Consider the following 23922-nt stretch of genomic DNA (forward strand, 5'->3'; position numbering starts at 1 on the left):
CCTGGACTGAACAGGACTGAAAACGATATTCAATGAAGAAAGGATAACAAAACAACAGAAAGCATACAAATGTACTTAGCACCATTACAACTAAGGAAGTATTTCCATCAATGCCAAGTTACCACACTACAGTACAGTAGTCCTACCAGAGGCATTGTACACCTCAAAGACAACAGTAATCAAAAGAAGAATGAAAATTAAGGAGATGGAAAAACACAAGAGGAAAATACTGAGAGAGATCTACATGCCAGTTAAGAAAGTGATCTGGATAAAGAGACTGACAAAAGAACTGTACTAACAGACAGAGACGATTACAAATATCAGGAAAAGAAGGGCAAAGTTCTACAGATAGATACATAGGATGAACGAAAATAGATTGACCAATACAATTTTTAACATAGTGGCAACTAATAACGTGAAAACCAGCTGGGTAAAGGAAACCATGGAAGACTTCAAGAAACTGGACATCTCCACAGAAGACATGACAGACAGGGAAAACTAGAGAGAGAGAGAGAGAGAGAGAGAGAGAGAGAGAGAGAGAGAGAGAAATAGAAATTTCAGCTAACACCAAAAGAGAAGAACACTGGAAAGAAGTGGACAGAAGAGAGGAAGAAGAAACACAGTGAATGCAAGAGACGTTTTTGGAAAGAAAAAAAGAGAGAGACAGAAAAAAGCCATGAAAATTGATTATATTTTAGAGCTCTCTGTAAAAGGGAATTAATGGTGTTAATAATAATAGATAATAATAATAATAATAATAATAATAAACTGAATGAAAATAATGATCACAGACATTCTGTTAAGGTTTTTAAAAAATAAAGTGCTCCTGATGGGATTCAAACCAATAACCTTTGCCATACCAACTAACTACTTTAAATGTCTGGCTAAAGCACTATTAAAAGTGTTTTACTCTTCTGGTCGATTATTCGCAAACCAGGATCCACTAGGGTGAATGACAGCACAGTATCACACTCTGGACCTTAACCTACTCCACCAGGCAGATGGTTTCAAAAAGTTGACTCCACCGCCACAAAACTAGCATTGTTAGATAAAGTATAATACACTCAGGCAGTGAACTAAAAGAATGAAAAATCCAGGATGGAATAGTGACAGTATTATGAAAAGGACAGACTGCTACATACCATATAGCAGAGATGTTGAGTTGCAGAGAGGCACAACAAAAAGAGACATTCTCTCTAGGTTGCTGCTGAATTCTAAAATCAACACAATCTTTGGAACAGTGTCCATAAAGAGGCAACTGAAATTAACTTGGTGGATAATTTAATTAATAGGGACAATGGGTTTCCTCTTAGCAGGACATGGAATCCTGTACTATCCCACAACAAAACAAAATGTTCTTCAGTGCAGCCAGTCCGACTGCTCGAAAATCATTTACCCTGAGTGTGATATATCATTGCTGCCGGTGTTCTACTAAGGACGGCGCCACTTGTCTAGTCTTTAAGGGTAGCAACTGTGATGGACAGTGCATGCACCGTGTACGGTATGGAGGTCTATACAGGACATCGATTTGCAGCCTGACATCAGTTCTCAGCAGGACTCATCAGCAGAAGCAGTGTTCTCTGAAGGTGGCAAACAGTTGGATCGCTGAAATATTGAATCAAGTTGATTTTAGGATCCCCCATCAACATATCGAGGGCACTAGAAACAGTATATTAACTCAGCTGGCCAAGGTGTGTGAAGGCAATCAACTCTATGCTACTCATTCTAAAATTTTCACGATATTTAGAGCTTGTACACAGTCTCTATCAACTACTCTTCATGATATTTCGACTTCACCTGACAATCATCCTCAGGCGAGACACTGCAGACTAATAAAGACATCCTTTATTCTGCAATATATAACACACTGTGAGTATTCTACACATGCATCAAAATCGTGATGAAAAATGGATCACACTTCCTGGCAGCAGGACCTTCACTGAGAGAACTGCGGAACCCACTTGTCTTCTGTGTTGACACGCACTGTAACTGTCAGTGCATTATGCTGTCTTCGATTTGAGCAAATGGTGAAGATGATTGGATTCCATGCATTATCCAATTGGTAGCTGCTGTTATGGTTCATCAGTTTTCCAGGACGCGTATTTCCACAGATTTTTTAATAATGGAGTCCCAGTTAGATGCTGCTGTGGGCACAATTATTGCTCAGTTGCATAAGGAGATTGTAGTGTTTATGTTTGGTATAGTGTCTTTCCACAGTGCGTTGTCTGCCCTATATAAGCCATACCATGCTAACAAGATATTTTGTAAATTCCAACCTTCCAGAATAACAAATTATGATTCATTGGTCCCAGCAAGTCAGCAATATTAAATGGTAGGTGGGAAACCATTTTCACCTCAAAATTACGGAGGATTCTTGCTATTTTAAACAAAACCTATCCCACAAGTATCACCATCTAAGTAGTTTGGACCATTTAGTAAGCTTCAGTGTAGTGTCTCTTTTTACAAAGGTCCATCTCACAAATTCTCTGGCACTAATTGATAATATGTTTCAGGTGGACATCGCTGCTTTGTTTCAGCACTCTTTTCCATCATCGTACTGTATGTTCAAGCATGGCTATACTTAATAGACTGATGGTGTCGCCAAGGGTAGCCCTCTCTCTCCTGTGGTTGCCAACCATTCTAGGGGAGGGGGGGGGGGACTTTGAGAAAAGAGCCCTTGAATCAGCAGCCCTTAGATCAACTGTGTTTTGGAGATATGGTGGGTGATACTACCATAATCTGACCTCCCGGAGAAGATAAATTAATGAAGATTTTACTTCAACTTAACTCCATTAACAAGAACATCTTGATCATTATGAAATTAGAGGAAGACATTTTTCTGCCTTTCCTGGATATTTTCATTACATGGACGAATGACGGCTCTCTGGGGTAGTCAGTTTATCGTGAGCCCACACATACCGATTTGCACGAGGGACATTCAGTAATCAGAGAGACAAACCGATACAGAAGTGAAACAGTTTGTAAGAGGAGCTTTGTAATTTCATGACTTAGGTTGGCATCACTTGGATGACCTGATAATCTCAATATTACATATAACAACGGCGTGTCCACATGAAGTTTCCACATCAGTTAAACATCAATCAGTGATCCGTTTTATGCCTTTGAAAGGTGAAAAAACAGCTAAAATCATTTCTTGAATAATGTTACAGTATGGTGAAAATTGTATGAAATGCAGGAATTTTTAGAAGAGGGCAGAACAGTTCGAAAACAGCTGAACCTCAGTGACTGACACTCAACATCATGGTTGGCCAGTTGAAGTTCAACTCCTTCACTTGGAACCCACAATTATGACATTACTCATGAAGACTGACATATTACATTTGGACACACAGCAGAAACAGTTGCAGCAAGTGATGGCACAGTTCATAATGTTACCACTAACATTCTAAAGTATAGTAAAACAAGTGCAAAGTAAATGCAACACAAAGAAACAAAAATCAAAGTGTTTATAGATCCGAAAATATTTAAGATTTAAATATGCACAATATTGTTCAGGCTTTCATGGCCACTTGTTGGCTTCTGTCTCTGGTCCTTTGGCCAACATCTGTTTGCTGATTTTTCTGATGGTTTACCAGCAACAGTGGCTGTCATTCTCAAAGCTTCAACCTCCGTTGCTCATGATGGACCGGAGTCTAGCTCATAGGTGCACATTATACGTACCTGATGCAACAACGTCCAAGGGCTTTGCCACGGCTATTTCTGGTGCAGTTCTCCTCTTGCTAACAGCAACAGCCATTCGCTGCAGAAGGGGTATCCAGGAACCATTCACCATGAGGCTTTTTTCTTCCTTGTTGAAGCTATTCTCATGTCTGTGTATTTCTACAGCTACGCTGAACAAGCACGTGTAACAGCTCTTCTCTACAGCAAGAACTTTCATGTCAGCGAATTTTAGTATTTGGTCTGTCTCACACAACACATGCACCGCCATGATCAATTTTTCCACCTGCCTCAACCAACAATGCCAAATATGTTTGGTGATCCTGATCATCCAGCCACTCCAACACAAACTTTTCTTCACGTACATGGTGTTAGGCACATTCCCGACACTGCAAGTGGGCCCATTTTCTCCTTTGCCAGTTTATAAGTACACACATCAAAAAAAGTTTTGCATCACCCCGGTTCTCAGAACTCCTGAAGACAGACGTTGACTATGGATATTGTATCACAGACACAGTCCCTTTGACTGTTCAGAGATGTCACTAAAACTGCCCAAAGATGTAAACAATCATGCATGAGCAGCAGCTATTAGACGGAGGGGGTCCGACAGCCAATCAGTTCCAGTCATTCCACCAGGAAGGAGGTACACGGCTCGCTTTGTCTGTAGTTCAACCATGCCCAGACGGTCGATACCATGGCTCAATCACTTCCGCATTGTTACTTTGTGCCAGGAAGGGCTCTCAACAAGGTAAGTGTCCAGGCATCTCGTAGTGAACAAAAGCGATGTTGTTCGGACATGGAGGAGATACAGAGAGACAGGAACTGTTGATGACATGCCTTGCTCAGGCCACCCAAGGGCTACTGCTGCAGTGGATGGCTGCTACCTAAGGATTATGGCTCAGAGGAATCCTGACAGCAATGCCACGATGTTGAATAACGCTTTTCGTGCGGCCACAGGACATCGAGTTAAGACTCACTGTGGGCAATAGGCTGCATGATGGGTAACTTCACTCCCGACATCCATGGTGAGGTCCATCTCTGCAACCTTGACACCATGCAGCACAGTACAGATTGGTCCAACAACATACTGAATGGACCGCTCAGGATTGGCATCATGTTCTCTTCACCAATGAGTGCCGCATATGCCTTCAACCAGACAATCATTGGAGACGTGTTTGAAGGCAATCCGATCAGGCTGAAAACCTTAGACACACTGTCTAACGAGTGCAGCAAGGTAGAGGTTCCCTGCTGTTTTGGAGTGATATTACGTGGGGCCGACGTACACCACTGGTGGTCATGGAAAGTGCCTTAACAGCTGTAGGATACGGAAATGCCATCCTCCGACCAATAATGCAAGCATATCAGCCAAATATTGGTGAGGCTTTCGTCTTCATTGATGACAATTCGCACCCCCATTGTGCACATCTTGTGAATCGCTTCCTTCAGGATAACAACATGCTCAACTAGAGTGACCAGCATTTTCTCAAGACATGAACCCTATTGAACATGCCTAGGATAGATTGAAAAGGGCTGTTTATGGACGACATGACCCCCCCCCCCCCCAACCACTCTGAGGGATCTACACCAAATCACCGTTGAGGAGTGGGACAATCTGGACCAACAGTATCAGAGGTACCGATGTGTACAGCAATCTGGACAACCACCCTTGAAAGTCTGGCTGTATGGTAGTAAAACACGCAATGTGTGGTTTTCATGAGCAATAAAAAGGGTGGAAATGATGTTTATGTTGATCTCTATTCCAATTTTCTGTACAGGTTCCATAACTCTCGGAACTGAGGTGATGCAAAACTTTTTTTTATGTGTTTCGTTTTTATGCCTTGTTCGTGCAATATACAGCCGGTTCTATCCATCACTCTCGGAGTGTGTGGCAGAAAGGCCACATCCAACATTTCCCTATCTGATATGTCACTTTACCAGGTGTTTGATTCTGACACTTCTTACACAGCTATCAGAGTACCCACTGTTCCTCAGAATGCTTTCCAGGTGTTGCATCTCACATCTGAGGGGCTGCGGTTCATGTATTTGTCTTGCTCACAATACAAGCGTATTAATCATGCCTCTTTTCTGGCTCGGGTGGTGCTTTGACAGTCTGTGTAGGCATCAGACCATGTGTGTCATTTTTCGACACATGTTCTGCCCTAGTTTTTCAACATCCCTTGTGACCAGTACATCCAGAAAGGGTAGCTGTTGGTCTTTTTCTAGCACAGAGGAACAGCCTGTCCTTCAAAAAGGAGGGACTTTTGCTGTCATCCCAAGAACTACACCAATAAAAGACATCTTTGCTAATAGAAAAATGCCATTTGGACCCTCCCTTGTGAAAGGGCTGAGGAAATACCACTGAAACACTGTCCTGAGAAGAACCACTAGCTTGCAACCTAAAGAAAGAAGAGTTACAAGCTATCAAGAGTCTTAACACTGAGAAGATCATACTGATGCTGCCTGCCGATTTTGGAAATGCGGTCATCGTAATGAATACCAAAGATTATGAGCAAAAGATACGGGACCTCTTAGATCCAAATATGTACCAAAAACTAAGCACAGATCAGATGCAGCGGATTACGTGGAATACCAATCGACAAATCAAGGAGTCTTTTCTCTTGGCCGACATACAGGGGAACCTGCACAACACAGAAATCCTACTACATGAGCTGAATGGATAAGATCAATAACATTTACATTCCATTAAGATTGATTGTTTAGTGCTCATGGCTCACCAATATATAAACTAGCAAAGTACTTGTCCTGTCTGCTCCAGTCAATAGGGGAAAAACTACCAAATACATAAAGGACTCAGGTCATTTCATTGAGAAGCTGAAGAAACTAAAACTTGGACCAAATGAGATCCTGGTCAGCTTTGATGATGTTTCTTTGTTTATGAAAGTGCCACTTACTGACTCTCTGGAATACAACGGTTCCATTTTTCTACAAAACATCATTATGCTCCTTCACGCATGTCTCGCCACAAGCTATTTTATGTAGAATGGCAACTTCTTTGAACAGCTAGAAGGCGTCACCATTGGTAGTCCACTTAGTCCAGTTGTGGTCAAATTCTTAATTGAACATTTCAAAGCACAAGCACTGAACTCGTCACTTTGTAAACCTAAGGTATGGTACAGACATGCTGACAATACCTTGTGTGGAGCCATGGTGAGGAACAGCTCAGTGACTTCCTAAGACACCTGAACAACCTCCACACCAACATAAAATTTACCCTGAAGGTAGAAAAGACCACCAGCTACCCTTTCTACATGTGCTGCTCATGAGAGATGGGGAAGACTTGGAACACAGCATGTACTGAAAACTGATACACATACCAATACCTACACAAACTGTCAAATCACCACCCGTGCTGGCTAAACGTCAGAATAATCGTCAAACAAATGTCAACCGAAGAACCCGAGACAGAAGCCAACAGGCACTTTGTCATTTAAACGCGTGATGAAATTTGGATCCACCATTTTGAACCCGAGTTCATCAACAACAAGAAAGTCAAAGAGTTTGTGAGAGTGACTCAAACAACAAAAATAAAACTAGTTCATCATTGGGATAAGTGTACTAACATTGCTGGTGATTATCTTCAGAAGCAGTAAATGTCTCATTTTGTAAAAATACAGTTTGTTTCCTACATCTACTTGTCTCTTTAATTTCTGTACACCCCTCATATTTATGATCACCAAGTGGGCATCACCCATCATGAATTCTGTGTGTACCTAAAACACTTTGTACACATAGCTCTCACAATGTCAGATGCTGTATCGTTAACTATAGAGCCCAACCACCTACAGATAGTGTTCAAAGAAAACAGATATTCTACCTGGTAGATTAACAGTTAAAAATCAATACCCAGGAAATGGGTAAAGACGAGAGCACACCAGCAAAATCTCTAGCCTTTCTTTCCTTTGTTGGGAATATTTCGTTTAAAACAGCAAGAATCCTCCATAATTTTCAGGCGAAAGTGGTTTTCCAGCCAACATCTAAGATCAGCAACCTGCTGGGATCAGTGAAGGACAATTTTTTATTGCAGAAGAATGGAATTGACAAAATACCTTGCCAGTTTGGTTTGACATATATAAGCCACACCATGCATGCACTGAGGAAGAATGCTGCATCGAACATCAATGCTGCACTCTCCTTTTGCAACCAAGTAAGTCTGCTATTGCCGAACATGCACGTTCGCTGTATTACTTAGCTTTGCCATAGGACAACACAAGCTTTGCAACATTTTAAATTAAGTTTATGCACTAATTATCAGCTGAATTTCTCATGTATAGTTGTCTTTACCTTTTAGTCCTTCCTGCATTTAAATGACACTTTATCTACACAGTAAGTGTAACAAGCTGTGTTGCAGATCTATACAATCCACACACAAAAACATTAAAGAAGGGCACACAACAAAAGATGATTTTCTCAATAAATCCAAATTTAGAAAAATCAATCTGCATTTCATGGGTATGTTGTGAAATGACACACAACTTTGTGGTTATCACAGAATTAATTAAGAATATATGTCCAAAAGGCATTGGATGGCTCCAATATCTATAACAAGGATATCTGGATCCTAGTGGAATCATGATTTCTTGAAAATGCGTGCGCACGTGCCTCTACACACACACACACACACACACACACACACACACACACACACACACACAGAGAGAGAGAGAGAGAGAGAGAGAGAGAGAGAGAGAGAGAGAGAGTTGCTCTTAATTATACCTGCAAGTCCTTAAAACCCATCTCCTGCAAAGTTTTTTCATCAAGTTCCGTAGTGAGCTCCTGTCCTTGAGTGATAATGCGAATTGGGCCGTCAGCTGCACGTGGATTCCACCAATGAGCCACTTCAGCACGTAGATCAGCTACATAATCAGTGCTCAATAGCTCAAGAGTAGTTTTGTCTGTCATTCCGGCTGGTTGTACCACCACACGTACTGGCATAGAACCACGGTCACGGTCGCCTGCAAGGACATGGCTGCCAACACCATGACCTTCCAGCATCCACCTCCGAAGATGATAAGCATATCTGTGTACAGAAATATTTAAGGACAAAGATACACAGTGCTGCAAAAATGGAACAGAACAGAAAGCTTCATATGTAATGTGAATAATATATGCATATAAAACTTATATTGTTGGTCTGGGGATTACAAATATTTTTTTTTCTTCTTGTTTACTCTGTGACAACCACTAGAAACTTTTGTCCAATTCCCACAATCACAGGAAAACGTCTGAATTCCCAAACAGATAACAATGTCTCTAATGTAATGCGAGACGTTGGTGAAACTAGAGAAAATATAGGTACGAGAGAAAGGAGAAACCAGGGGTGATTTTGTTTTTCCCCATTCGGCACCTGAACTGCTCAGAGAGCAACACGACATACAACAAAACCTTTTCCTTTAACACAGGCATGGACAACCTTTGATGAGCCACAGGCCTGATGCACATACTTACTTACGCTTGCAGGCTGCCTTGTTACATGATACAACAGCAATGGTTCAAGCGCATAAAATCAAAGCTTTAGCATCCACGACGTTAACGTTCATGGATGTAACACACTGATATGAATAGCACCCTCTGTGTACCACATCAATAAATTATGCCTCAAAACATGCATCTTTGAGACTACATTCATTGTAAATTCACCTCAACTTCAGATTAATATATTAATTTACACAGTGTGAACATTGTTTCTTTATTTACGACACTTGCGAACTTCTGCAAGGCCGTTAGTACAGAAACAATGTTCACAACACATAAATAAATATACACAACTGAAGATGGGATGCCAGCCATCTACAAATGTTATCACGTAAAAAGAGATGCCTATAAAAGCAATTGGTTGCAGCTATCTCATTATGAATTACCTTTAATTTCAACAGATGCAGTGCTCTAATACATTCACAATGGACAACCATTATTTACTGGTGTTAATACAAGAAAAACAGAAAAAAATTGGCAATCAGAAATTCAACCCTAGTCAACAAGCAAGTAGCAGTAATTTTATGATTTTTGGCCACTGGCTGGTCATTCAACTGTTGTTCAAATCCTTCAGTTGCGAAATGGCAGTGTGCAGTGAGCAAAGTTTTCACTGGTTTCCATTATGAGTACCAAACCCGAGACAAGCTGAGCATTGCCGAAAATATTTGAAAATGGGCCCTGGGCAGAGTAGCGTGCAAGCTAGCACCTCACTCTCTCCCCCTTCTACGAATATTTTCCATGTGCTGGATTGAAACCAATGGCAGCACAGATCTGGCAAGTGGGCTGCTAGTTGCCCATCTGTCATTTAATATTTTTAGTACTGAGCAGCTAGCTTGTACTTCAGCTGACTGACACTGTCCTATTTCACACTACTTCTGAATTTTGTGTCATAGGTTTTACTGCACAGAATGTCAGTTTATTGCATTTGAAAGAAGTGTCTTTTCTCTATGAAACACTGCAATGAAACAAACTTACATCAGTGGCCATCTTTTATGTTATTGTTGCTGTAGTCTTCAGTCCAGAGACTGGTTTGATGCAGCTCTCCATGCTACTCTATCCTGTGCACGTTTCTTCATCTCCCAGTACCTACTGCAGCCTACATCCTTCTGAATCTCCTTAGTGTATTCATCTCTTGGTCTCCTTCTACGATTTTTACCCTCCACGCTGCCCTCCAATACTAAATTGGTGATCCCTTGATGCCTCAGAACATGTCCTACCAACTGATCCCTTCTTCTAGTCAAGTTGTGCCACAAATTTCTCTTTTCCCCAATTCTAGACAATACCTCCTCATTAGTTATGTGATCTACCCATCTAATCTTCAGCAATCTTCTGTAGCACCACATGTTGAAAGCTTCTATTCTCTTCTTGTCCAAACTATTTATCGTCCATGTTTCACTTCCATACATGGCTACACTCCATTCAAATACTTCCAGAAACGACTTCCTGACACTTAAATATATACTCGATGTTAACAAATTTCTCTTCTTCAGAAACGCTTTTCTTGGCATTGCCAGAGTCTACATTTTATATCCTCCCTACTTCGATCATTATTAGTTATTTTGCTCCACAAATAGTAGAACTCCTTTACTACTTTAAGTGTCTCATTTCCTAATCTAATTCCCTCAGCATCACCTGAGTTAACTCAACTACATTCCATTATCCTCGTTTTGCTTTTGATGATGTTCATCTTATATCCTCCTTTCAAGACACTGTCCATTCTGTTCAACTGCTCTTCCAGGTCCATCTTTTATATTGAAATGAAAATGTGTTGATTCAAAACAAAAAAATTACTTTCTTTTGTCATTCATTTGCTAACTGGAGACAGAATCAGAAGTTGGCACTAAAAATAAAATTCTCTAAGAACTCAGATTTCTACTGAAAATCACTTTATTAAATTTGGCTTAGCATGAAAAATTTCAAGGTGTTTTGGAAAATGAAGTCCTACATCACATTGTTCACAATAATGCCTGGTATCTTTTATATCTTTCAGATCTTGCCTTGCTTCGTTTGGGCAACCTTACATCTCCTCTGAAATCATTTTCACATTACTGTGGTGGGAATCAGTCAAGGAAAATGTCCTCCACTGAGTCTGTTTACAGGTGAACTATTTTGAGTTTAAGCTGATTCAGCCAGATCATCTTCCTTAAAACTGCTGCCAGTTCAGTAACTAATTCAAAGACATTTGCTAGTAGGCCATGTTTGAGTAAAACATATGAATTAACAATCATCATCATCATCATCATCATCATCATCATCATCATCATCATCATCATCAAGATGTGAAAAAAGCTTTCTTCAACTACTTGATTTGCTTCCTCTAAAACAGGCAATTTCCCATTAGCTGGTCACTGCAGTCTACAACAGTGCTATTTTTATTACAATCTAAAATAAAAGCTGATATCCACATTTCAATCATTCCTATTTTTGTTGTGGCACTGTCATTTTGTGTTTTGTATAAAAAGAAATACACACCTAGTGTCTTTCCAATTTACAAACAACATATGGTCTTGCTGTGATAGCTAATTTTCTTTCAGCTTCCAAGCAATTAGATCTTTGGCTAGCCCTTTTCTGTTTTTCAGTACTGTAAATCCAAAGTATGAAGCAGACAACAATTGATGTCCTTTGTACTGCACATGACTGAGATGCAGTGTTTGGCTACAAGGGGAATGTGTGTGTTACTTGCCCTGTGGCATTTAATGTTGTCTGCATTCCTTTCCTTCCAATATTAGTGACAGTTGCTGCCATCTGTGGTTTTTTGTGATGGTACAAGCATCACACAGTATCTTTATTCAAACAATAGATGTAACACAAATGTTGGGATACATTTATAAACCTTAGAAACAGCCGACATAGGTCCCACTTTGCTTGTCTTTTTGGAATATAATCCATGTGATGCAGGAGCTACATCACTCACCTCCAATATGTTAATCTAACTTCACCGCTATGGTATCATGATAAGGAGAAAAAGTCTTAGCTTAGCATAAATCAATGAATTTTGTTTTTGATATGTTGGTACAGACTGCGTAAAACTTGAGTGTCAGCTTGATCTCCACGATAGTTTTGATTATGCAGCTCTTTTCAAGTTGTCACACATCATGCACATTTCACTCAGATGAATAATCTACTCATAATTTTCTGTTCTGGACACCCATCGTCAACAGCTGTTTGTTCAAAAAAGTAGAAGATTTACAACATTTAATAAATGGGAAAAAGGAGCAATATGTTAAGATTCCTTTTGAAAATGATACATGTAAAGAATGTTCCACGATTGCAATCACACCTGAAAACATGAAGTCTATAATATGGTATTAGATTATATGCAATTATAGATGTTGGGAGTATCTGGTGCAATAGTGATACCTGAAGAAAGAATATGGTACATTGAACATGCTGAATTAACAGCAGACTGGTCTGTACAACATGGATGCCCTACTTGTTGAATGCTGTGCAAAAGTATATGTGAAAATTAATTTAACAGCTGTGTTTGGATAGTTTTAACAACAAACCCAACTGAGTCTGGGCTTCAGTTGGTTGCTGTGGGTGAGACACGGGTGATTAGTTTAGGTCAGAAATGAGTGCAGACGGTGCTGTACCAAATACACACGTCAACCTTGCAAAGAGTAAATAATAACTAGTGAATGCTATGGAAGTCTTCTGGACCATGGGAGTGAAAATATATGAAGAGGGGCCATGATGGCCCCCTTCCCAAAAATGAATGTATGTACTTAATTAAATATATGAAATTACTTTTCACAAGCAATCCTAATTTGACATATTCCTTAGATAAATATTAGTATCTTTCTAGAGAATATCAACATTGTCAATGTTAGGGAGGAAAGAACCTCCACAAGCAAAACCTGTGTGGAGACTCAAACTTATCTCCCTCCCCCCCCCCCTTCCCCTCTCTCTCACTGTCTCAAAGCTCCACCAACCAATACCAACACTGACCTCACCACTGAGAAATCCACAGAGAGGGTGGGATGACAACCAAAGTAATGAAGAATTACTGAAATGTGAAACACATTACATAAATCAGCAGTTACTATGAGCACTCAGCCATATTAACACTTAACAGAACAAAACAGGGAACTCATGTGGGCCAGATCTGCATGAAGTCCAACTCTACCTTCCTATCGATGCCCTAGTTTGGAACTGGTGTATAGTATACTCTTTTATCATTCAGAAACAAAACACTGAGGGAAGGATACATCATGAGTGACAAACAGCAATCAAATGGAGTATAATACTATGAAAATGAAAAAATAATTAACCTTAATTTTTTAAAATGTCTATTATGTACGTTAGAATGCATGTTCACACATACGATTAACACAATAAATAATGAACATAGTGAAATATCAGTACACATGAGACTAAGTTCAAATGTAACACACGTTGACACCATCAATCGAATTTCAAGAGTGTTCAGGAGGAGTACAGTTACTCCTCATGGTCTGTTTCAGTTTCAGATATCATGCAAGCATTTGTTCAGTGGCAAAGCTCCTCTACCCATACAAAACTGGAAAATAGAGTATATCTGGCATAATTTTGCGGGCATGCAAAGTTATCTGCCTGAAATTAAAGGACACGCAATACTTATACCAGATAAAGAAAAATGGTTTGAAATATCCCAAGGATTTGAGTAGTACACAATATTTCTTCGCTGTATCAAAGCTCTAATGGTAAACATATTGGAATGCAAAATTCAGAACATTCAAGTCCTTATAAACATTTTTTTCTCCAGTGCTGTTGGCTCTATGTGCTTTCTCTGGGTATACGTTCAAGTTTATGGAAAAGGCAGTGACTCAGGAATTTTCAGAGATTCCATTGTACACAAAACAACTCACTGGAAAATATTTGACTTGGATATACCACAACAACCTTTTAACAGAAAACTCCATCATGGTGCTTTCTAATGTGATCGTGTGTGACAGAGCATGTGGGTTGTTGGGAAAATTTAACGAGTCCTTACAGAGGGTAGAAACTGACTTATAAAAAAAGTATATTTAGCTATTGGCTAACTTTAGCACATACATATGTTGAATATGTTAAGCATACTTTTAGTACAGAGTTTAATAAGTAGAGAATGCTACATCACCCATTCGATGTCAGTGTGGGTAGTGCTGAACACATGCTAAAACCAATTACAGTATTTCCTAACTATGTTGGAATCAGAGATGGATTTAAACATGACATCTTGGAATGAAATCTCACAAGTATAAATGCTATCCACAATGGATGACCCACTTCATCAACAGATAATATTTCGGCTAAGTTTAGCAACTGGATTGTTACGGAACATCCACTTTAACATACAGATCATATGATATGAATAAAAAAGTTAACAATAAAGTCTTCTTATCTGTATTTTTCTCTTTTTCTTGAATCATTTTACTCAAAGAAGATCAAAGTCAATTTTTCCCCAAGATCACGATTTCAAAATTTTATTTTTATGCAAATGCGATACAGTGCTGGCCTTTTTTCTACTTTGTCAATTAGTAGCCTGGTGTCAACATTCTTGCCTTCGGTTTCACTTGGTCTTTGCAACATCCAACAAACAAAAATAACAGAAACACACCTGAAACAACACAATCAATTGAACAACACAAGAGCACCTTCTATCTTTGTAACCATGTGTCAGTGTGCACTTATATGATCAGTTGTCGAATGTTAACGTGTGTTTTCAAATCAGATTTCCGTCATGAACTTAGCCTAAATTTGACTAGCTGATCACAATAAAAACTAACAGGTGAACCAGTCAACCTGTAAGGCATTAAAATCCTGCACATAAGAGCTCAGGTAGGTGGTCTGACTCAATGCAACATTTTAATCTTTTTGCAATACTCATGTCATCATCAAATGAAACTGATAAAAAGATCCTCATGAAATTTGAGGATTGCCCCATTGTTGGCAATGAAATGCAACAAGTTAAAATATATGTAGTGTCTAGACAGGGTTATATTAAAATAGAATGTATACTGGTGGATCCTCTTGTCCAAAAAGATAGCAGTGAGTCCCATGGATGTTCTCTACTCTGAGTCTGGTGAGCACTACTTCACCTCGTCCCTATGTTTGGGAGGATGGGCACTACCGATCAAGTATCTAGCTTTACTGATCAAAGTTTCTGTTCATTACTTGCAACTGCTCTTCTTCTATCAGTGAGAAAAGATCATGCAGGGGATAGAGTCATCTTGAACTGTAGTTTCCCAATAGGCACTGGCTATTGTAAATCATTTTCTCACTACTAACTGGAGGACACAGAATGCCTCGGCAACTGAGAAGTGACTTCTGGGTAGCTTAAAGTTTAACATTTTAAGCAAATGGAACAAGATCTTGTGTGGAAGAATAATGAAGCAGGCAACGGTATTGCCCACCTGGACTACTCTATATTACTAATTGAATTTTCTCATTTTCAGAGTACTTAAGGGCAATCTGTTTTAATTGTTAAAAACCATTCAAAAGCTAAGAGTGCGTATTTTTTTTAAATTTAAAATAACCTTTTCCTACGGGCACTGCTGTCATCGTCTGGTCATTATCATCTTTCTGTTGTAAAGTATGTTCGTTTTACACTGAACCTATGCATAAGATGTCTGTCATGAGTTTCTCCACTTGACATTATAAACATCTGTCATCACTAAAACATTTAAAAACATAAAGCATCCTGTCAAAAATGCCATGCCCATATACATATTGCTCAAAGAAGCTTGTCACTTTATACCAACACAGCACACAACAGCACATCTGTTTTACATATGGTGGACACACACTAACCAGTGCGAATCCACATTCTGTGGACCAGTGGATTTGCACTGGTTAGTTAGTATGTGCCCAGCACATACAAACAGATGTGCTGTTGTATACCATTTTAGTATGATGTAACAAGCATCTGTGAGCAACATGTACATGGACATGCACTTTTGGACAAGGTGCTTTATGTTTTTAAATATTTTAATGAGAACAAATATTGATAAAGTACTGAATTTTACACTCTTGAAATCTTGTGCACTGACCGAGAACCCGGCTTCAATTGCAGAGTGCCTATCCAACATCTTCCACATGCAACCAAAATTTGATTTCACATATTCTTCATAATTACTTATTCAATTCAAAAATGTTAAATGCTGTTGTATTCTTCTCATTAAGAGGCACACCCTCATGTTAAATGTTTAACACAACAAGGCAAGTATTACATTTAGAAGCTATTTGTTTGTCTTGAGTCAAGCACACATGCCGCACAAATTTTCAAACCTTTATGAAACTTTTCCTCCCCAATACCCCTGCAAAATGATGAAAGGAAAGATGTTTATTGCTTACTAAATATACTGTCCATGCAGTAAACGACCACCTCAGATGTGGAGCTTAAATTTATTACTTCTTTATTACAGACTCTATTCACATCACAGTCTGCGGACAGTATCCACACATACCACTGAATGTACCTTCAAAATTATATCATTGTATGTACAAAACACAGTCCAAGGGATGCTGAAGAACTAGTGTCTGCTTAAAATGGAAATGGCATATAGTAACAGTTCAACAATAGGAGTGTCATTTTAATTTATTACTTTACTACTACCTCTATACAGAACTCGATTTGCAGAAGTGTGTTTGCCATCTTTAAATGGCTACTCTAAAGTTGGTTTAGTGACTTTGCTGTACATCAACAATAATTGTAGATGTGTTGGGACTTTCACAGCATGTCTCATTATAAGAAGATGCCTTGTTGAGAGATGAGACATTCCAGCTTCCATATATGGGGCTGGTTCTAATACAGACTGGCCACTGGTGTCTGCCCTCACTTGAACAGTGCCTAGCAACCTAAAACACATTGGTCCTCCAAATATGTATCTAGTACAACTATATACAAGTCAGGACTGAACAAATTGTTTATAAAATTATAATAGTGGAGGCATATTGGATCCCTGGCTTTTATGCAAAAGCACTACATGGTGTTAAGTGATTTTTGGCACCTGACTTTCTACAATCCCCAGTTTGGGGTCTCGAAACAGGTCTGTACAGAGATATTACTTGCTGCATCTCTGAAGGGAGTACACAGGACACTCAGATATTAAACTTGCAGCACAGAAAGGAAAATAATACAAAAAAGCTTCAGGGTTCCACGTCTATCAGACACATCCTCACAGAAGAAACTGGTGGTTTGAAAATGTTTTTCAGTCCAATGAGGAAGTTGTAGATGGGTATTTTGCAGCCATCCCTGAATCACACTTCATGGGTGCAATAGTGTTGGACAAGGTGCAGTTAAATTGATTAAGCTGTCCATCTTTGATCTAAAACATAGTCTTTCTGCCAGGCAGAGACATTTTCATTATGTCATGACACCTTCTGGTCTGCCTGGATATCAAAAATAGCTGAACAAGAATCTTCAATGATTACAACAGTTTTTCGTTATACATTTACACACTTCGTACAATTAGATGTAGAGTAAATAAGAACTTGGATCTGTATTGTTACACAAAATTTGTAACTAGCTAGAAAAGATGACTCAAGCACAAAATTGGTCTTACCTGCGCCGAAATGTCTCCAGGTGTGTTTTCAGCAGCAACAGAGCTCGTTGTATGCAAAGCAAGCTGGACTCCTCGGCTACTTCAAGATCAGCAGTAGCTACTCCCAAATGTGCCATGCATTGTGATACAAATTCTGACTCGTGATCCAGCTGACGTCCCACATAGTAACTGTTGAGGTACTGAATGGCAGCCATACTTACATCTGGAGAGAGAAAAAAAAGAACACATTTCTTGTTCTCATTATGTCACTAAGGATTGTTAGTTCCAGCTGGCAGTGAAGGGATCTTGATAATGTTATTCCTGCACAAGATATAAAGATCAACGCTAAGGCTTCCTGCAGATCTCATTTAAGTACCACCTTTCACCACCTCATACGCCAACATTATGTTCATCTGACAGTTTTGAACTTATTTCTATAAGCAGAAAAGACACTCATTCTCTGTAATAATACTTTATGATTGTTGCTGAACCATTTACTTAACTATCAAAACTTGGGGTAAAACAAAGCAAAGAATTCTGACACTTAATAAGAAAGATTAGTATCATCTGTGATAGTAAATGTCATGCATCTTAAGGTGTCTGAAATTTTAGCCGCAGAACTGATCCATAGCAAATACTGCATTGTAGCTACGCGTATTCTTGAAACTAGTCTTTGATTTCTCTTTAACTGTTCAGTCATTCGAAGAGAGTCTTTGATACACTGCGTTGAAAAATAAATTTTGTGTTCATTGCAGCAAATTAACTTTACCCTTATAACAGCACAATATGAATGTCACTGTATCACATAAAGTCACCTCAGATGCGAAATGACTCGCATCACAAAATCTGCGCTGCAAATTCAACAAACAGCAATTACAGTTCTCAAAATTATTTGTAATTATGTTCAGTGTAAATTTGAATGTATCTTTCAAAACAATAGAATTATCATTATCAACATCTGACTTATTCCTGTTACTTTCTCTATGCAAAAATTCTCTCTCTCTAGTTCTTCGTCTTTCGGTCCAACCTGTTAATGTTCTTCTTCGAGGCAAAGCCTAAAACAAATACAGTTTCCTTATAATATGGGACATTGTAGCTACTCAAAATGGAGATACTGAAAATTATGAACACACTAAATTTTGTGGTGACAGCAGCAAACAAAAGCAGAGTTGGTTCTATTTACTCTGAAGCAAAGTAAGTGAAAAAACGATCCTAATAACAAACATTTGTTGTCTCCAATGACTTCTTTACTAAGTTTCATTTTCCACTGTTGACAACATCAATGGTGTGGCAGTTGTGGCATTGTTGCTGTCCAGTATGTGTGTGTTACTGCAAATCAACTATCTACAAAATTTAAACATAAATGTTCATAGAATGCAACGTCACAAGACACTGTTACTTTCGAGTGTCATTTCTGCCATAGCTCCTGATCGTCAAGCTTGATAAAAGTTAGTAGCAATGTCACACACAAAGGAAAACTTTTCACATATGTGTGTCTATTTCCTTTTACCTCTCCTAATGTATGATTTTTTTTTCTTTCACGCACATCTATGGAAAAGTTCCTTTGGAATTATATAAGTTTCACTGGCCTCCTTGTACTTCAGTTTTCAACGCTCATGTATTAATATTATAATTGCAAATAAAATAGATGCATTATCATTACGAATGTCCACACTGCTATTACGTTCTCTATGCAAAAATTGGGTGTGTCTAGCTATGCGCCTTTCACTCTGACCCCATTAGCATTCCTCTTCTAGGCATACCATAAAATAAATACAGTTTGCGCATAATAAGCGGAGTCAAAAGTCATACTTATTCAGACTGAAGAAATTAAAAATTAGGAATTTACTTCAAATTTTCTGGTAATGGCAGGAAATAACCACAAAGTTACTCTTACAGAAAAGTAATCAAAATAACGTCGCCAATGTACAACATTATTTACAGACTTCGTTACTATGATATGTTGATTTTCACCACTGACACAATCATCGACCTAGCAGTTCTCACATTTCAGCTGCACAGTACGCATATTTTACTGCAAATGAACAATGTAAACTTGAAAGCTCCTAGAATGTGATTTCCGAAAATGTTGTTACTTTCGAGTGTCATTTCTACCATAGCACTTGATTGCTGCGCAGGGCAGAGGTTGGTAGGTCTTCAATTTTCGATGTTCAGGTGTTGGAAATTTTAATGAGTGATAGAGAATGAAACATCAGTATCATGAGAATGTGAAAGCTTCTATTTCATTTTACCACACTAATTGGCTACATACACAGGTTATTTTTTCTTTTTTCATATCTATGCAAATTACCTTTCGAATTACATACGAAAATTGGCCTCCTTGTACAATTAATATTAAAAATAGGTACTTCAATTTTTGTGTTCACATATTAACATTATGATTATACAAGATAGCTGAAGGCAGAAGACAACAAAATATGACAGGTTGATAATGATCATGAGGATGATACATTTTTGGATGTATAAATATATAGTGAGGAATGGATAGATGTTTAAAACTGTGCAAAAAGAAAGCACACAGAAAGCCGAAATGGAATGTGACAAATTACTCCCCCATATACCACATATATACATGTGTGGGCATGCGAGGAGTGAACCCCAAACTTTAGTTAGTCCTTTCTCTTCTAGCAATGATTTAATACGTGAGAAATGCTCACCTGTACTATCGTTCAGATCCATGTTAAATTGCAGTCACACTTGACAGATTCCAAGCAAGTACAGGTTGACTTCACCGGTGGAAAAATTGTCACAGTGTTAGGCATGCTGCTGTTTCATGTTAAAAACTTTCTGCCGATAATGACGCAGGCAGGCAGTTTGTTGAAAAACTTGAAAAAATAGTTTCAGAAAATAAACTGGTATCTGATCAGTTATACAAAATTGACAAACTTGGGGCTAAACCAAAAAAAGCATTTGGCTCAAAGAATGAAGCAGCCAAAGACACAAAGCTGGCAAAGGACAGGCTGACCACTGCACCATGCAGCAACTTAAGTTGTGACCATAAATTTCATCATTTGTAACTGGCACATCTGAGGAACCAAGAGCCTTCAAGAACAAGCATGTCGGCACTTCCTTTTTATTACAGAGCTCAAAAAAGTCTGAGTGAATGTCAATTTGTTTAAAGAATGGTTTTTTGATGTATTTGTCCTGGCTGTTAAAAATAATTGAACTCAAAAGACCTACCACACCCTGCAATTCTATTATTAGACATTGCCCCAAGCCACATCTCTGAGTCTGAACTTACAGAAGGTGACATAAAACATACATTTCTGCTGCACATCGTGTTTGTTGTGAGTAACTGGTTGCAGCTTACTCGTTTCTGGTGGTTATAACAGAGAATTTAGATGCAAATTAAATTCTGAGAATGTTAGACGAACTGTTTGACGACTCTGGCTCTGGAGGAAAGTTGGACAATTCAGATTTGGATTCAGTTTATGAAGATTCTGAAGATATATGCAATTATAATTCACCTATTTTTCTTGCAGACAATACAATTTGTAAAGCTTATTGCTTATCATTTTCAACAGCTGAAGAAGACATAGAAGCTGAATTGTTGCAGCCTTTTGCTTCAACATCTACACCTTTAAAAAAAATCATGAGATACTACAGAAAAAACATGTTGATGCTGAATTTGGCTCGAGTACTGTGGATGTGCCGCTCATACTTTATGTTTCCCAAAAGGCAATTGGCGTGCATGCACCTCTTGACATCAGATCAAATGCATGCAATTGTTTTTCATTGTTCATGCCACCAGAAATAATTGGAATAAAAAAACCGAGACGAACCGAAATGCAGAATTTGCAAAAAGATGGAGACAAAATACAGTGAATCCTAACAGAATCTGGGGCAAGTTGAAAGTGATAAAGATAAGCAAGATTTAGTTGTTTTCTGCTATTATCACTGATGTTCATGTTCTGAAAAAGTCTAAACTCACTGACTATTGGTCAAACAATCCAGTTCTCTACACTCCTTTTGCTGCTGGTATTATGAGCCATAATTTTTCATGGTGATCTTATCAAATTTTCACCTATGCCACAATGAACAGTGCATATCTGGCCATCACCTAAACTGTGACTGGTTCTGTCTTCTGGTCTTCATTTTTTCAATGTGCTAATCTCACAGTTGATGAAGGTATGTGCAAATTTACACCATGTAAAGTTCTGTGCATACTTGAAAAATAAGCCACAAAATCAAAATATTTCAGCTATGTAATGCATCTACAGGCTCTGTTCAGAGCACGGAACTGAATGGTGGGAGGACAACAGAGGAACCTGGAGGTATGGCTCTCCTGCAGAGGTTCCTCTTCTACATGGATCAATATTGCAGTTCACCTGCTGTGTTTGATTACTTGTGGGATTAAGAGACAGCATTTCCATTGGTACTTGTATGGTGAACAAACAGGAGCTTTGCCAAACCACTGCTCTCTAACAGATACCAAAATGAAGTGAAATAATTTGAAGCAAAAGAAACCACTTGTTGTGCATAAAATGGAGGGATACAAGAGAGAGAGGTATTGGTGCTGTCAACAAATCACAGTGTGTTCACAATCAATGTAGTTGTGCAGCCACCAGCAGGGCTTATTATGAAATGCAGACACAATGTTGCTCTTGACTATAACATTTATAAGAAAAGTGTTGGCAGATTTGACCAGATGATAGAGTAGCATCCATTCAAATAAAAACAGATGAAGTAGTACAAAAAGTTGTCCTTTTATCTTTTCATGACTAGTGCCACCAACGCTTTTACCTTGTTTTGGGAAGAAATGCATATTAGCAGATTTTCTTATAGAGCTAGTGGATAGTTTTGTTCTGGAAGATATAAAAAAAACTCAGAGATTACAAGCTTTGCAATCAGGACAAGTAGTTTACGAGGCAGACATTTTCCTGGTGTAATAACAACATCTGAAAAGAAGACAAATGTGACATGTTTGTAAAGGGTGTTCTGAAGTCAGAGTGTAAACTCACCCAGGAGAGCAATGTTCTGGTGGTGAGCTGATAGTGGCATGCCATTCTGTGCACTGAATTGTTTCAAAATATATCACAGTCAAGCAATATGTGCTTCAATTTGTCTGGACGAGTTCTTTCAGATGACAATACTGTACTTTTAAAGTATTATTACCTGTCTTCATTTGCTAAGATAACAGGAACACACACTCTACTTCACTTTCAATAAATCTTGTTCCTTTACTTTACATGTAACTACACTTACCAGTGTTGGACACTCGCAATGCCACTTTCCACAAGTGAGACATATCTGCATCACGTGCAAGGGAACACAACTGCTGGAATAAAGCAAGCCCTGTCATCGATATTCGCTCTGGAGCAAGGGCAGGCAGTTTATGGAGATACAGATGTCTGAGAGCATCACTACCCAATGCATGTTGATCTCTTGACTTTGCTTGATTTAACAACCAAGAAAATAGCTCATCTGCACACTGTGCATCTGTAGCCAGGCAGTTCCATAAAATGTCAAGCTGATCAATGCTCAACCTGTTGTAGTAATTCAAAAGCAGAACATGAGAATCTGTAACATTTTAACTACACTATTTGTATAAAATATGCCTATAGCAAGAACACTGTTAAGCAATGCGAACACACAAACAGGAAAAGTTAATGGTTTAAATTAATATACATACAGCATAGCTATAACAAAGATAAGCTTTCACATAACGTACTGCAAAACAAGGTAAATTTGTTTAAAGAAACATTTGGTTTTAATATGTTCATAATAAGTTACCATTCATATTCTTTCAGCTGAAGTATTTCCAATGTATAGACACTACAGACAGGACAAAAATTGGTGCTCAGAAAAAAAAAAAAAAAAATGACGGGCCTTTAAAAGACTAAAAACGATTACAACTAGGACACCCTTATGTAGCAACCCAAACTGGACATATCTTGGTTTCATAGTGAAACCTCAAGAACAAAAGAAATCTTAATATTCAAAGGAGTAAAGGAAACTATAGATTGCACAGTTTAACTTGTCCCCTCAGCAGAGGATGCTGGAAGCCGAAGCTTATGGTCAGTTCATAGTACACTGGTTGCTGAGACAAGCCCTGACCCTTCATCCCAGAGCAGCCAGCTTTTATAGCTTATATTTTGTGCATACGCGGACAAGAAAAAAAAATCCTGGATTTCCCAGTTAAAAATACACTTTTGTCCAGGTGAAAATGCACTATACATCTAGTGAAAGTACATTTTTCAGTGTTAAATGACATTGTACTTTCACT

General features: G+C 38.6%; 1 protein-coding gene across 1 annotated transcript in view; it reads right to left on the reverse strand.

Moving 5' to 3' along the window:
* Positions 1-23922, reverse strand: part of LOC126177063 (ubiquitin carboxyl-terminal hydrolase 34) — a 479314-nt gene that overhangs the window by 303391 nt on the left and 152001 nt on the right. Inside the window, exons 18-20 of the mRNA XM_049924303.1 lie at positions 22902-23182; positions 17697-17898; positions 8413-8716 (exon numbers count right to left, since the gene is read on the reverse strand). Of these exons, the coding sequence (XP_049780260.1) occupies positions 8413-8716; positions 17697-17898; positions 22902-23182 (787 nt within the window). The remainder of the gene's footprint in view (positions 1-8412; positions 8717-17696; positions 17899-22901; positions 23183-23922) is intronic.

The sequence above is a fragment of the Schistocerca cancellata genome, chromosome 1 (genome assembly GCF_023864275.1).
Source record: "Schistocerca cancellata isolate TAMUIC-IGC-003103 chromosome 1, iqSchCanc2.1, whole genome shotgun sequence".
Classification (NCBI taxonomy): domain Eukaryota; kingdom Metazoa; phylum Arthropoda; class Insecta; order Orthoptera; family Acrididae; genus Schistocerca; species Schistocerca cancellata.